At 35.6% G+C, this 14,888-nt stretch overlaps 1 protein-coding gene across 1 annotated transcript in view; it reads left to right on the top strand.

The window, feature by feature from the left end:
• LOC131819718 (phospholipid-transporting ATPase ABCA3-like) overlaps positions 1-14,888 on the top strand; it is a 136,409-nt gene that overhangs the window by 23,873 nt on the left and 97,648 nt on the right. Inside the window, exons 6-8 of the mRNA XM_059155003.1 lie at positions 1,919-2,178; positions 7,822-7,938; positions 8,294-8,411. Of these exons, the coding sequence (XP_059010986.1) occupies positions 1,919-2,178; positions 7,822-7,938; positions 8,294-8,411 (495 nt within the window). The remainder of the gene's footprint in view (positions 1-1,918; positions 2,179-7,821; positions 7,939-8,293; positions 8,412-14,888) is intronic.

Raw genomic sequence — 14,888 nt, 5'->3', positions numbered from 1 at the left:
CACTTATTTATATAAGTGATAAAAAAGCTTGTGATAGAAATTTGTTAATTTTTAACTTACTATATTGCTGGTGATTTCTTTATTTAAAATTTTCAGTGTCCAAAAGCTTGTGTAAAATTTCTGTACATTGGAACAATGTATTTTTATGCAGGTTCAGCTCAACTCAACTAAACTCTTGGAATTTAAATGGTCAGCTCCTCCCTTTAGGTGTATGACAAAGGAGGGGACTAGCATCTTTAAGAAAACAGAACAAACAATTATATACTTTAGTGTCCACTGTTCATTTCACCACAATTTCTGGCACAAGATCCAAAATTATAGGATATTCAAACAAGCCGGAAAATGTTACATAAAATTAAAAGAAAAAAAGAGTCAACTTAAGTAAGTGGACAGATAAGCTAGATGCTGGAATTGCAGATAAAGAGTTTAAAATAATTTTGAGTATTTTGATGTCATGTTGTTAGCAAATATTCTCTGATATAATGTGATGAAGAGGACACTTTACCTCTGTAAAACTTGTAACTCTGTTAGTGAAAAAAGATCATTCAAATACAAAATACAGAACGTACTCCAAAATACATACCCAGTATTCTTGAAAACTCTCAAGGTCGTGAAAAACAAGAAAGGATAATAAAGTTTCATAGATCAGAGGAGACTATGGAGACATGACAACTAAATCCAATGTAGTAACCTAGGTGGGAACAGGAAAAAAAAATGACACTGGGGAAAAACTGGTGAAATCCAAACAAAGTTTGTATAAACTAGAAATTGTTTTGTGTCAATACTAATTTCTTAGTACCATGTACCATGGTAATATAAGATTCATATTCGGGAAGCTGGGTGCAGGGTGTAAGTAATATTTTTCAGTCTTTTTTTTTTTCATTATTGCCAGAAAATGTATTACTATAAAAGAAAAAATTGACAGATAGAACTTCATTAAAATTAAATATTTCAGCCCATGTGAAGGTCTCTATTAAAAGAGTAAGGTGGGACCCAGAAAGGAGAAAAGGTGACACAGATTCACATTCAAAATCTATAAGGAAGTTATGTTGATGAACAGAAAATTCAGTTTTTAGATGTCATAACATTGCCAAATCTTAATAAAAGTTTTAAGTGTTAGCTCATTTTTATACTAAACTTATGTAACAGTAAGTAGCTATTTGCATATTGCGACATATCCAAAGACCACACTGAGTAGCTCTGCTTTTGTGGACATCAGCTTATGTAACTCACTCCGTATGAACTTCACTTAATTTTTCAAATATCAAGGGTACAGAATTAAAGTCTTTTCCTATGCTATAGTTTATTCAGTTCTCATCCAGTTTATTGAAATTGCAGAAAGCAGCTCTGTAATTTCACACAATATTTTACTTTGTAGGAAGCTGGGAATTAGGATCCTTTTAAAAAGAATCTAAAAAAACCCACAAATGAGCAAACAAAAAGCGGAATCAGACCTACAAATACAGAGAACAAGCTGATGATTGCCAAAGGGAGGGATAGGCAAAGTGCGAGAAGGGGAGATACAGGCCTCCAGTTAAGGAATGGGAATAAAAGGCAAAGCACAAGGAATATAGTCAATTGTACTAGAATAGCATTGTATGGTGACAAATGTTATCCACAGTTGTGGTGAGCACAGCACAATATATACTCATATTGAATCACAACATTGTACACCTGAAACTAATGTAACATTGTGCATCAAACATACTCAAGTAAATAAAAATTTAAATAATAAAAAATATTTATTGTGTATTTTGTGGGGAAACCGTAATAGCTGTGAAATTTAGACCATTTTAACAGGAGCCTCTTCACGATAATTAACTTTGTTGTTTCTGACATACTTTAGTTACGTTTTTCTTTGTTCATTTCAGCTATTTCTTGTTCTGTTGTACTTAGCAATCCTTGTTTTGTCATTTAGGGTACATCACTGAAGGGTTTCTGGCAATGCAGCATGCCGTGGATCAGGCCATCATGAAATATTATAACCACACAGCTACACAAAAGCTATTCCAAGATGTCACTGTCTTTGTTCAAAGATTTCCATATCCAGAATATTCTCATGATTACTTCTTTACCTTTTTTGGTATTGTCATCCCGTTAGTAATATTATTTATCTTCTCTATGAATCATCTTACCCTCATTCAGTCTATTGTGTGGGAAAAGGAAAAGCGATTGAAGGTAACTCTGCTTTTCTTGCGGTAAATAGAGCTTCTGGAGAAAAAGCTGGGTCTGTAGCATAAATTGGAGGCTGGATTATTTCTACCCACTCAGCCCTGGTAGATGGTCATGTTTCAGTAGCAGCCAGAAAGTGAACACTGATTTCTCTTGGCAATTTTCTAGAATTTTGTTTTTATTGGAGTTCTTCGGTTTTATTTCTAGAAGACTACTTCACAAGATTATTGCAAATAGAATTTAAATGCCAAATCTCTAAAATCCCTCTGGAATAGCTCGGTTGCAAAGACTTAATCAACTGGACTAATAGAATTGTCTTGATGAATTTAGATACAAGTAAATTTCAAGATTCTGTAATTCTATGATTAGTTTTCCTCAGTTTTTTTTTTTTTTTTCTAAATGACCTCTTATTGTCCCCTTCAGAATTTGTATGTCTTGGTAGAGAGCATGTTGTATTATGGCCAGAGGCTTTAATTTAATTTAATTTATTTACTTTACTTTTTTATTTACTTTAATTATTTAATAATTAATATATGATTATTAGCATATATAATTATAAGTAATACATTATTACATATTTAACATATATGATATATAATAATATTATAGTATAAATAGAGAGGGAGAGATTATTTATATAATTATATATAATTGATTTATTGCCTAATTTGTTTCAGGAACTCTGATAAATCATAGATTTGAATCCTATCTCTATTATTTTTTGACCCTGACATGTCATATGACTTTTCTAGGCTTTTTTCTCAGCTATAAATTGAGTATAACAATAACAACCAATTTGGAGGGCTGTCATGATAGTAAGCTAGATACTGTGTAAAAAATTATCACCATCAAAACAGCTGGGCCTGATGTTGTGAGGTGGAAAGGAGGAGATAGCAGTTGAGGGTTTGGTACATAGTCAGGTACCTTGTGAGTGTTCAATAGCTATTAGATGTGGCTGTTAACATCAGTCATCTCTCCATTTCACTTATCTCCTTGTGTAGTCTTAAATCATGTCATTTTTCTCTCTTTCCTCTCTTAGTGGCTCCACCACTTCACAGATCAGCCTTCCATTGCTTCTCACCATCTCCTCTTCTCACTCCGGGCTCTTTTCACACATCTCCTCACCCTTCAGCTTTCCTCTGGATCTACCTTGTACATTGTTGCCAGGGTTATTATCCTCTAACACAGATGGCTATAAATAGATTTTAAGGTTGTATTTATCTTTGTTCTCTCCTGAATAAATTCCACTTAAGCATATACATTTTCTAATATTTGGCCTCTGCCTACTCCTTGTTTTGTTGTTATTGTTTACAAATATAATTTAAATGCCAAATGCTGTCAAACATCTCTGGAATAAGGAGAACTACAAAGAAATAATCTACTGGATTTGTGGAGCTGTGTTAGATACAAATCAATTCCAACATTCTATGATTCTGTGATTGAAGAAGAAATTTCTTATGGAAGCATTGTTGACACACAGTGTTACATTAGTTTCATCCGTACAGCATTGAACACATTTGCACATTATGCTATGCTTAAGACAGGTGTCAACATGAAACACTATTATAATACTTCTGACTATATTTCCTATGCTGTACCTCTTGTTTCTATTACTTACTCATTTGATAACCGGAAGCTGGTAACTCCCACTCCCCTTCACCGATTTTGCCCATGCCCCCCACTCTCCTCTCTGGCACCCAGCAGTTCTCTGTATTTATAGAGATGTCTTTGTTTTTGTTAATTTGTTTGTAGTCCATCTATAGTTGAATGAATAAAGAAGATGTTGCATAGAGCTACAATGGAATATTAGCCATTAAAAAAAGAGATCTTGCCATTTGTGACAGTATGGATGTCATTACTTTTTGATGTCATGTTCAGTGATTCATTAGCCGCATGTTTTTAACTTCTTGAGGAACCTCCATACTGTTTTCCAGCTTGCATTCCCACCAACAGTGTAAGAGGGTTCTCCTTTCTCCATATCCTTGCCAATAGTTGTTTCCTATCCGGTTAATTTTGTCCATTCTAACTGGTGTAACGTGATACCTCATTATGGTTTTGAATTGCAATTCCCTGACAACAAGTGATGTGGAGCATTTTTTTCCATGTGTCAGTTAGCCACATTTCTATGTCTTCTCTGGAGGAGTGTCTGTTCATGTCTAATGCCCATTTTTTGACTGGATTATTTGTTTTTTGAGTGTTGAGTTTGGGAAGTTCTTTATAGATCTTGGATATTAGCCCTTTATCTGTATTGTTGTGTGCAAATATCTTCTCCCATTCCATAGGTTGCCTTTTAGTTTTGTTAACTGTTTCCTTTGCTGTGCAGAAGCTTTTCATCTTGATGAAGTCCCAAAAGTTCATTTTTTATTTTTGGTTCCCTTGCCTCTAAAGATGTGTCTTGGAAGAAGTTGCTGTGGCCAAGGTTGAAGAGGTTACTGCCTATGTTCTCCTCTAGGATTTTGATGGATTCCTGTCTCACATTGAGGTCTTTCAACCATTTTGAGTTTATCTTTGTGTATGGTGTAAGAGAATGATGCAGTTTCATTCTTCTGCATGTGGCTGTCCTGTTTTCCCAGCATCATATATTAAAGAGACTGTCCATTGGATATTCTTTCCTGGTTTGTCAAAGATCAGTTGACCATAGAGTTGAGGGTCAATTTCTGGAGTCTCTATTCTGTTCTATTGGTCTGCGTGTCTGTTTTTGTGCCAGAACCATACTGTCTTGCTAATTACAGCTTTGTAATTGAGCTTGAAGTCCAGAATTGTGATGCCTCCAGCTTTGGTTTTCTTTTTTACCATTCCCCTAGCAATTCGGGGTCTTTTCTGGTTCCATACAAATTTTAGAATTGTTTGTTCCAACTCTGTGAAAAATATAGATGTTATTTTGATAAGGATTGCACTGAATGTATAGATTGCTCTGGGCAGCATAGACATTTTAACAATGTTTATTCAGCAACGTGGCAGGATACAAAATTAATGCACAGAAATCAGGCCCATTTCTATACCCTGAACAGTGTGTCTGAAGAAAGAAAAATCAAGGTGTTTATCCCATTTACAATTGCATAAAAACCATAAGATACCTAGGAATAAACCTAATGAACAAGGTAAAGGATCTGTACTCTAGAAACTATAGAACACTTATATTTCATTTTTAAAATATTTTCATTGAAGTATAACATACATACACACAGAAAAGTGCACAAATCGGAAGTATATATATTTTAATCCATTCAGGCTACTGTAATAAAAATATCATAAACTATATAGCTTATAAGCAATAGAAACTTATTTGTCTCAGTTCTGTGGCCTGGAAAGTCCAAGAACAAGGTGCCAATAGATTCAGAATGTCTGATTAGAAACTGCTCTGCTGTTTGTAGATGGCATCTCATTGATCACTGTCTTCCCATGTAACAGAAGAAATGTGAGCTTTCTGGGATCTCCTTTATAAGTCATGAGGATTCATGAGGGCTCAGTCCTCACCACCTAATTATCTCTCAGGGACCCCACCTTAACGTGCCGTCACACAGGGGACTAGGTTTTCAATTTATTAATTTTGAGGAGATACTAGCATTCAAACTTTCATGAAGAAAGTATGCCCATTTTATCGTGACCCCCATAAGAAATAAAATACTGCTAACACTCTAGAAGTCTTCTTGTGTACGCCTCTAAACATTTTCCCCAAAGTACACACTAACCTGATTTCTAATATTATGAGTTAGTTTTGTCTGCCTTGACCTTGATAAATGGAATCATGCAGTGTATTATGTTGTGTCTGTGATTCTTTCAGCTAAATATGTAGCTGTAGTTCATTTATATTCATTGAGATATATGAATTTTAAGAGTCCATAATATGACTATCACAATTTATCTATGTTCCTCTAGGGTTTGGAATTAGGATATTATAAGTAATTCTTTGGGGCGCCTGGGTGGCTCAGTGGGTTAAAGCCTTTGCCTTCAGCTTGGGTCATGATCTCAGGGTCCTGGGATCGAGCCCCGCATCGGGCTCTCTGCTCAGCAGTGAGCCTGCTTCCCTTCCTCTCTCGGCTTGCCTTTCTGTCTACTTGTGATCTCCATCTCTCAAATAAATAAAATATTTTTTTTAAAAAACACAATATAAGTAATTCTTCTATGAATATTTTACATATTTTTTTGCTGCATGTTAGATTATGCATATTTACCTTCAGTATATAGTGCTAAAGTTTGTCAGTAAAATTTTGCCGATTTTCACATCCATTAGCAATGTATGAAAATTCTGTTTTACACTTTTTAAAAAAGATTTATTTATTTATTTTAGAGAGAGCAGTGGGAGGGGCAAGGGTAAAAAGAGATACTGAAGCAGATTCCCCACTGGATGTGGGACTCAATCCCAAGCCCCAAGATCATGACCTGAGCTGAAACCAAGAGTTTGCCACCCAACAGACTGAGCTGCTCAGACACCCCAGAAATCTTGCTTCTTTTGTTAAATATAATTTGTCATTTTCATTGGTTATGAAAACTTGCTAAGTAAGTCTGGCCGTAGCATTGATTGCAAGGAACCATTTATCCCTATTCTGTCCCCTGTGCATAATAAAGTGGACCTTTGCCCATTTTTAAGAACTTTGCAAAGTATGCAAATTCCAGAGCTCTTCACATTCATTCATTTGTCCCTTCAACAAACATTTATTAAACTCTTTGTATGGGCCAGGCAGATACGGATAGGCATAGTCTCTGCCCTCTACCCCAGAAGAGCTTATAGTTACAGAACTTAATATTGGTTACATCAGTGAAATTCAGTAGAAATATTTAAAATAGCCTGTGAAGGCTCATACCACTCATTTGAATCTTCTTATCGGTTTTCTACATTATATGCTTAGCTAAACTTTTTTATGTTCTTTTGATAACACTTGAAATAACAAGTATTTCTTTGAAGAATATAGTTCCATAAAGATTATTTCTAAAACTGAATTTTCCCCCTTACTTTTTTTCATGGTTTTAGTGTTTGCTTCCATTTTTTATAATTTAATTAAAATATATTTACATTATTTAATACCTCCTAGAAGAAGGCATGAGAAAAAGAAAGGGGATATTAATCTAAACAGTTTATAGTTTTATTTAAGAGTTTTTCATACCTGAGCAATAGCAGGTAAGTTTTTGGTGAGATCATTTGTAGGCTTATAAGCTTCATAGCATTGCCACATACTAGCTGAGTAATTTTAATCAAGTCATTAATCTCCTCCTCTATAAATTGGGCATGATAATATTTATTTTTTTTTAATTTTTTATTTTTTATAAACATATATTTTTATCCCCAGGGGTACAGGTATGTGAATCACCAGGTTTACACACTTCACAGCACTCACCATAGCACATACCCTCCCCAATGTCCAAAACCCCACCCCGCTTCTCCCGAACCCCCTCCCCCGCAGCAACCCTCAGTTTCTTTTGTGAGATTAAGAGTCACTTATGGTTTGTCTCCCTCCCGATCCCATCTTGTTTCATTTATTCTTCTCCTACCCCCTTAACCCCCCATGTCGCATCACCACTTCCTCATACATGATAATATTTCTTATTTAACCAATTTTGATTGTGGCAGAAATAAATCAGATAATCTTATACATTTTGTATAATTATATTGTTTTACATGATGTTTGATTTGTGTGAACTCTCCCACAGGAGTATCTGCTCATGATAGGACTCAGTAATTGGATGCTCTGGGCTGCCTATTTCTTCACATTCCTCTCTTTGTATTCAGTTATCATCCTTTTGATGTGCATTATTTTCTTTGCCAAGGCAAGTGTCTATTTCACTGTAGTATGATATAGCTAAACTTTAAGAGGAAAAAGAAGCAACATGGTGTGGGCCTAATAGATTCAGGTTGTCAGGAAGTGAACATGTGCCTATTGTTGACACCACTCTGGAAATTCAGGAGCTGCTTAGTCTCTCAGCATACTAAACTTACTAAATATACTAAGTCTAGATGTGTGGACCTTTTGTAGTTAAGGAATTGTTTCCTCATCTCCCTGAAGTTTGTCATTAGTTTCCCTAGGACCATTAAAATGTTTAAAGATGTTTCATTTCTCCTCTTTTGTTTTACTGTGATGCCATATAGAGTATGACTCAACTGGCTTCCTGATTGTTTTGTTAGCTAGAACCTGTGCCAGTCATCCAGCACAGTGACCCATCTCTTGTCTTCGTCTTTTTGCTGTGTTTTGCCATCGCCACAATATTCTTCAGCTTCATGGTTAGCACGTTCTTCAATAAAGGTGAGACTGAAACTCCTGGAAAAGATAATTAGTGAAACAATGGGGACTATATTTGGAAGCTTCTGAGACCTTCATTTGCTATCTCATCTGGAGCCTCTGTTTATATTCTAACTAAACAGATAAGTATTGTAAGCACATGGAATGAAAAAAGGGAATGAAGGGAGCAGTGAAAATTAATCTAGCATAGTATACATGTGAAAAAGGATGAAAAACAAAATAACGTCCTACGTGAGTGTTCTTTTTAACCTTTAACTGCCGCTTTTTATATGGTATCGATTTAACTATCCAGCAGGAGTGGTAATGATGGGGATGGCTTCTGTATATTCTATTGGAGGGAATAAATTCTGTCAGTATCTGATGATGATCTGGAGTATGTAAAGAGAAAGAAAACAAAAAACAATTGCTTGCCTGAAAGAAAGGGCCTGTGTACTTCATTAATAGATCTTTATTTTGTGTTTGCTGTGTATTCGAAATACAGTGTATGTCCCATACAGCTGACATTGACCTCATGGATGTGCATATCATCAGCCCAAAAAATTACTTGATAGGACATGCAGAAAGCAAGGAAAATTTATGAATCATAGTATGTATAGGAAAAAAGGATTAAAATACTCCAACTCCATATAAGATTGAGATAAACCTAATAATTCTTCCTATAAAGGTTACTTTTTAAACATTTTTGAAAGACCAGAAGATTGGAATGGGTTAGGGTTAGGGTTGTACTGGTACAGTATCTAATAAACAAAGGCAATTGAAAGTTGTTTCCTTGCTTTTTGAAGGCTCTCATGCCAATAGCAGTCATGACTTTTATTTTTAACTCTATTTCATTTTATTTTTCTCTGTACATTATCATGAGTATTGATAGTTAATGGGGACATGACCACATGTACAACCTATAAGCAGCCCAAACAAACAGATACAACCAACCAACCCTGGAGGTAAAGAAAAGTGGTGTATTGATCAATGTAAGGCAGAATGTGTTAAACCAAAGAGAAAAATGCGATAGTCAGCAGATACTTTCATTTTCTGTTTCTGGAATTATGACAGACTCGATATTTAGAGCATTTTTATATGTGTCTTTAGTTTATATGTGTTAGACTTTAACTGTGGTACATACGTAGAAAAGGAATTGCTGGGTCATAGGGTTTGTAAATGTCCAACTTGACTACCTGTATCCAACACTTCCAAAGTGGTTCTGTGCATTTACAGCCCCACTGGAAGAAGATGAGAATTCCAACTATTACGTATTGTTGCTTACTTATTACATCAAAATTTATCACATCAAACTTTTATTTTTGCCATACTGGATATGAAATGCTATCTTATGGCAATTCAAACCTGCATTTTCTCACTTACTGATGAAGCTGTGTTTGTTATTAATATCAGCAATGTATTTCCTTTTCTGTAAAATCTGTGCATTCATATCTGTTATGATTATTGATTTGCAGGAGTTTATATATATGTTCCTGCTACCTAGTTGCAAATGTGTAGCAAAACTTATCCCAGTTTGGAGCTTTCAGCTTGTGTGTGTGTGTGTGTGTGTGTCTTTTAATAGTTACTAATTTTAACACAACCAAACATTTCCTTTACTGATCTTTTCCTTCGTAGTTTATGATATTAAATATTTCAGTGAAAAAAATTTTCTACTCCCAATGTCGTAAAATTATCTTCCTGTGTTCTTTTGTGTGTGATATGATGTAGCAAATTGACTGTTCTCCCAAGTGCTTAGGCAGTTGTCCTAGCAACATGTGATAAATAGTTTACCTTTTCCTCACTACTCTGCCATACCTACTCTGCTGTCTGTCAAATTCCCACTCGTGTGCATTTCTTTGGAGGTGATCCTTTCACTGAAAGAGAAATTAAGAAAATGACCCTGTTAACACTTGCCCAGAAATAACAAAATGCCTAGGGATGAATTTAACCACAAAGGTGAAGGACCTATACTCTGTAAACTATAAAACATTGATGAAAGAAATTAAAGAAGATATTTGCAAATGACACTATAGACAAGGGGCTGATATCTAAGATCTATAAAGAGTTTCTCAAATCCAACAGCCAAAAAACAGATAATCAATATAAAAAAAATGGGCAGAAGACATGAGCAGACACTTCTCCAAAGAAGACTTACAAATGGCTAACAGCCACATGGAAAGTGTTCATTATCATTAGCCATCAGGGAAATTCATATCAAAACCACATTGAGATACCACCTTACACCAGTTAGAATGGCAAAAATCAGCAAGGCAAGAAACAACAAATGTTGGAGAAATTGTGGAGAAAGGGGAGCACTCTTACACTATTGATGGGAATACAAATTGGTGTACCCACTTTAGAAAACATTGTGGAGATTCCTCAAAAAATTAAAAATAGAGCTACCCTGTGACCCAGCAATTGCACTACTGGGTATTTACCCCAAAGACACAGATGTAGTGAAAAGAAGGGACATATGCACCCCAGTATGCCACAATGTCAACATATGCATCAATGTCCACAATAGCCAAACTCTGGAAAGAGCCAAGTCCCTTTAACAAATGATGCTAGGAAAACTGGACAATTACATGCAAAAGAATGAAACTGGACCACTTTCTTATACTATACACAAAAATAAACTCAAAATGAATTAAAGATGTCTGGTCTCTAAGCGGACATGAAAAATGCCCAACATTGTTAACCATCAGGGAAATGCAAATCATAACTACAGTGAGATATCACCTCACACCTGTCAGTGGTTAAAATCAAAAGCAAAAATATCGAGTGTTGGTGAAAATGTGGAGAAAAAGTTGGTGCTTTTGATGAGAATGAAACTGGTATAGCCACTGTGGATAACAGTATGGAGGTTCCTCAAAAAATTAAAAATAGAACTACCCTATGATCCAGTAATTCCCCTACTGGTATTTACCCCCCAAAATACAAAAACACTTAATTCAAAGGGACAAATGCACCTCTATGTTATAGCATTATTAACAATAGCCAAATTATGGAAAAATCCCAAGTATCCATCAATAGATGAATGGTTAAAGAAGAGGTGGTTTCTATATACCATGGAATATGATTCAGCCATAGAAAAGAATGAAATCTGGCCATTTGCAACAACATGGATGGAGCTAGAGAGAATAATGCTAAGTGAAATAAGTTACTCAAAGACAAATACCATATGATTTTACTCACATGTGGAATTTAAGACACAAAGGACAAAAAATAAAGGAGAGAGAGGTAAACCAAAACAGGCTCTTAACTATAGGGAACTAACTGAAGGTTATCAGAGAGGAGGTAGTTGGGGGATGGATACAATAGGTGAATGGAATTAAGAATACAATTATCATGATGAGCACTGATGTATAGAATTGTTGAATCAGTGTTTGGTAAACCTGAAACTAATGTTAATTATACTGGAATTAAACATTAAAACCTTAAAAAAATGGTGCTGTATTCAGTTTACTAGATTTTGTTGATGACTTTTGCATTTGTAACTCACAAATTTTATTTTCTTTTGATGTCTTTCTCTGACTTTATTACTTGGGTTATTCTGACCTTAAAGAATGAGTTATGAAGCATTCCTTTCTCTATATATTTTGGAAAGTTCGCGAGGGATTGATGTTCATTGTTCTCTAAATTTCCATATAATTTACCAGTGAAACCATTGGGTACTTTGTTTAAAAAAAAAAAAAAAAAAGACTTCATTTATTTATTTGAGAGAGAGCAAGCATGAGTCGGGGGAGAGGGGCAGAGGAAGAGGAAGAAGCAGCTCCCCACTGAGCAGGGATCTCAGCACAGGGCTTGATCCCAGGACCCTAAGATCATGACTCAAGCCAAAGTCAGCAGTTTGATGGCCTGAGCCACCCAGACGTCCTTGGTACTTTGCTTTTTTTTAACTGGAAAGGTTTTTGGAATTAATATAATATCTTTGCTTGTTATAGGTTCATTCAGATTTTCTGAATCTACTTGAGTTAGTATTGGTAGGTTCTGCATTTCAAAGATTTTGTCCATTGCATCTAGGTTACGTAATTTCTTGGTTATTATTAATATTTATTATCATTACTTTCAAGTCAGTATGAAAATCCATTGAGTTGTCTTTTTTTAATTTAAATTTTGTTAGTTAACATATAGTGAAATATTGGTTGCTGGAGTAGACTTCAGTGATTCATCACTTAAAAACAGCAGTCAGTGGTCATCACAAGTGCCTGCTTTTTTTTTCTTTTAAGATTTTATTTATTTATTTGACAGAGAGAGGGAGATCACATGTAGGCAGAGAGGCAAGCAGAGAGAGAGAGAGGAGAGGAAGCAGGCTCGCCGCTGAGCAGAGAGCCCAATGCTGGGTTCAATCCCAGGACCCTGGGATCATGACCCAAGCCAAAGGCAGGACTTTAACCCACTGAGCCTCCCAGGTGCCCCACAAGTGCCCTCTTTAATACCCATCACCCATCTAGCCTATCCTCCACCCACCTGCCTCCATCAATGCTCAGTTTGTTTTCTGTCAGTAAGAGTTCCTTATGGCTTGTTTCCCTCCCTCCTTTTTAAAATTTTTTCTTTTCCTGCTTTCCATATGTTTGCCTGTTTTCCATCCTAAATTCCACATATGAGTGAGAAAATACCGTATTTACCTTTCTCTGATGATTTACTTCATTTAACGTAATACACTGTAGCTCCATCCATATTGTTGCAAATGGCAGGAATACATTCTTTTTGATGGCTGAGTTATATGCATATTGTGGCTATCGTGGACATTGCTGCTATAAGCATTCTGCTCTTTTGAATCACTGTTTATATCCTTTGGATAAATACCTAGTAGTGTAATTGCTGAGTCATGGGGTATTTCTATTTTTAACTTTTGTGAGGAACCACCATACTGTTTCCTGAGGGGCTGCACCAGTTTGCATTCCCACCAACAGTGTAAGAGGGCTCCCCTTCTCCACATCCTCATCAATATCTGTTGTTTCTTGAGTTGCTCATTTTAGTCATTTTGACAGGTGTGAGGTGGTATCTTATTGTGGTTTTGATTTGTATTTCCATAATGCCCAGGAGCATTTTTTCATGTCCGTTAGCCATCTGTATGTCTTCTTTGTGGAAATGTCTGTTCACATCTTGTGCCCATTTCTAAACTGGATTTTTTGGTTTTGGGGTGTTGAGTTTAATAAGTTCTTCATAGATTTTGGAAAATAGATCTTTATCTGACATTCCATTTGTAAAAATCTTCTCCCATTCTGTAGGTTGCCTTTTAGTTTTGTTGATTGTTTCCTTTGTTGTGCAAAGCTTTTTATCCTGATGAAGTCCCAACAGTTCATTTTTACTTTTGTTTCCCTGGCCTTTGGTGATGTATCTAGCAAGAAGTTGCTGTCGCCAAGGTTGAAGAGGTTTCAGCCTGTGTTCTTCTCTAGGACTGTGATGGATTCCTGTCTCACATTTAGGTCTTTTATCCATTTGAATTTATTTTGTGTAAAGTGCAAGAAAGTGGTTTAGCTTCATTCCAAGGATGTACACCACTGTAGTGGACTTCTGCAAGTTCCAGTTCTGTGCTCTGCTGGTTATAATACTTTGGGCTAGCCTCCTTAAACATGCTTCCTCTCCTCTGCATTTATATCACACTGGGTTCAAGTCTCAGAACCCTCTACCTTCCAAATGGTGGTTGCTTTTCTACTTGTAGACTTGCAGCATGTGTTTTCTCAGATCTCCCATTGAATTCTTAGGTGTTCAGAATGATTTGGTGAATATCTAGTTGTATCTGAGGGATGAGAAAAACTTAGGGTCCCCCTACACCGCCACCATCTTAACTTTTCCTCCTCTTTAGCAGATTAATTGAGCGCAAGGATGAGGTCCTTGGAAACTCTGATCTTTAGTCAGCAGAAGCAAAGTTAATAACCTGGGCTTGTGACTGAAGTTTGGGTAAGGGAAATAGCCAGGTAGGGCTAAATCCTTAAACTGTGGAATCTGGTGCTGTCTTGGAAAAAATAGTGTCAAAATTGAGTTGAACGTTATGACACCCAACTAATGTCCTGGACGCTTGCTTGATGGCGTGGGGAAAATCCCCCTTCATAACCACTTTAAAATTGAGGTCCAACAACAACTTCTTAGAGTATAAAGTTGACTGGAAAATTTTAAATTATATAGGTATATAATTTATCAGGTTAAAAAGGTTTTGTTTATTTACTGTTCTAAGAATTTTATCTGCACTAAGGATGTAAAGTTTTATTTAGAATTTTTATTTGCATTTATTGAAATGCTAAAATTATCTTTTCTTCTTAACAATGTACATTATATAAGCTGATCTTTTAAGTATACCAATCTCATACTCTTGGAATAAATTTAAATTCGCCCTGATATGTTTTCCTTTGTATTCCTGCTGGATTAATTAAGCTAATTTTTGGTTTAAGGTTTTTACCTATATGTTCAGGTTAAATTGCTCTGTAATTTCCTTTTTATACTGTCATTGTTGATTTTGTTATCAAGTTATGGTAGTTTTATAAAAGTATTTGGGAAGGT

The sequence above is a fragment of the Mustela lutreola genome, chromosome 17 (genome assembly GCF_030435805.1).
Source record: "Mustela lutreola isolate mMusLut2 chromosome 17, mMusLut2.pri, whole genome shotgun sequence".
Classification (NCBI taxonomy): Eukaryota; Metazoa; Chordata; class Mammalia; order Carnivora; family Mustelidae; genus Mustela; species Mustela lutreola.
The sequence above is the reverse complement of the archived record's forward strand: the minus strand, read 5'-3'. Positions and strand labels throughout refer to the sequence as shown.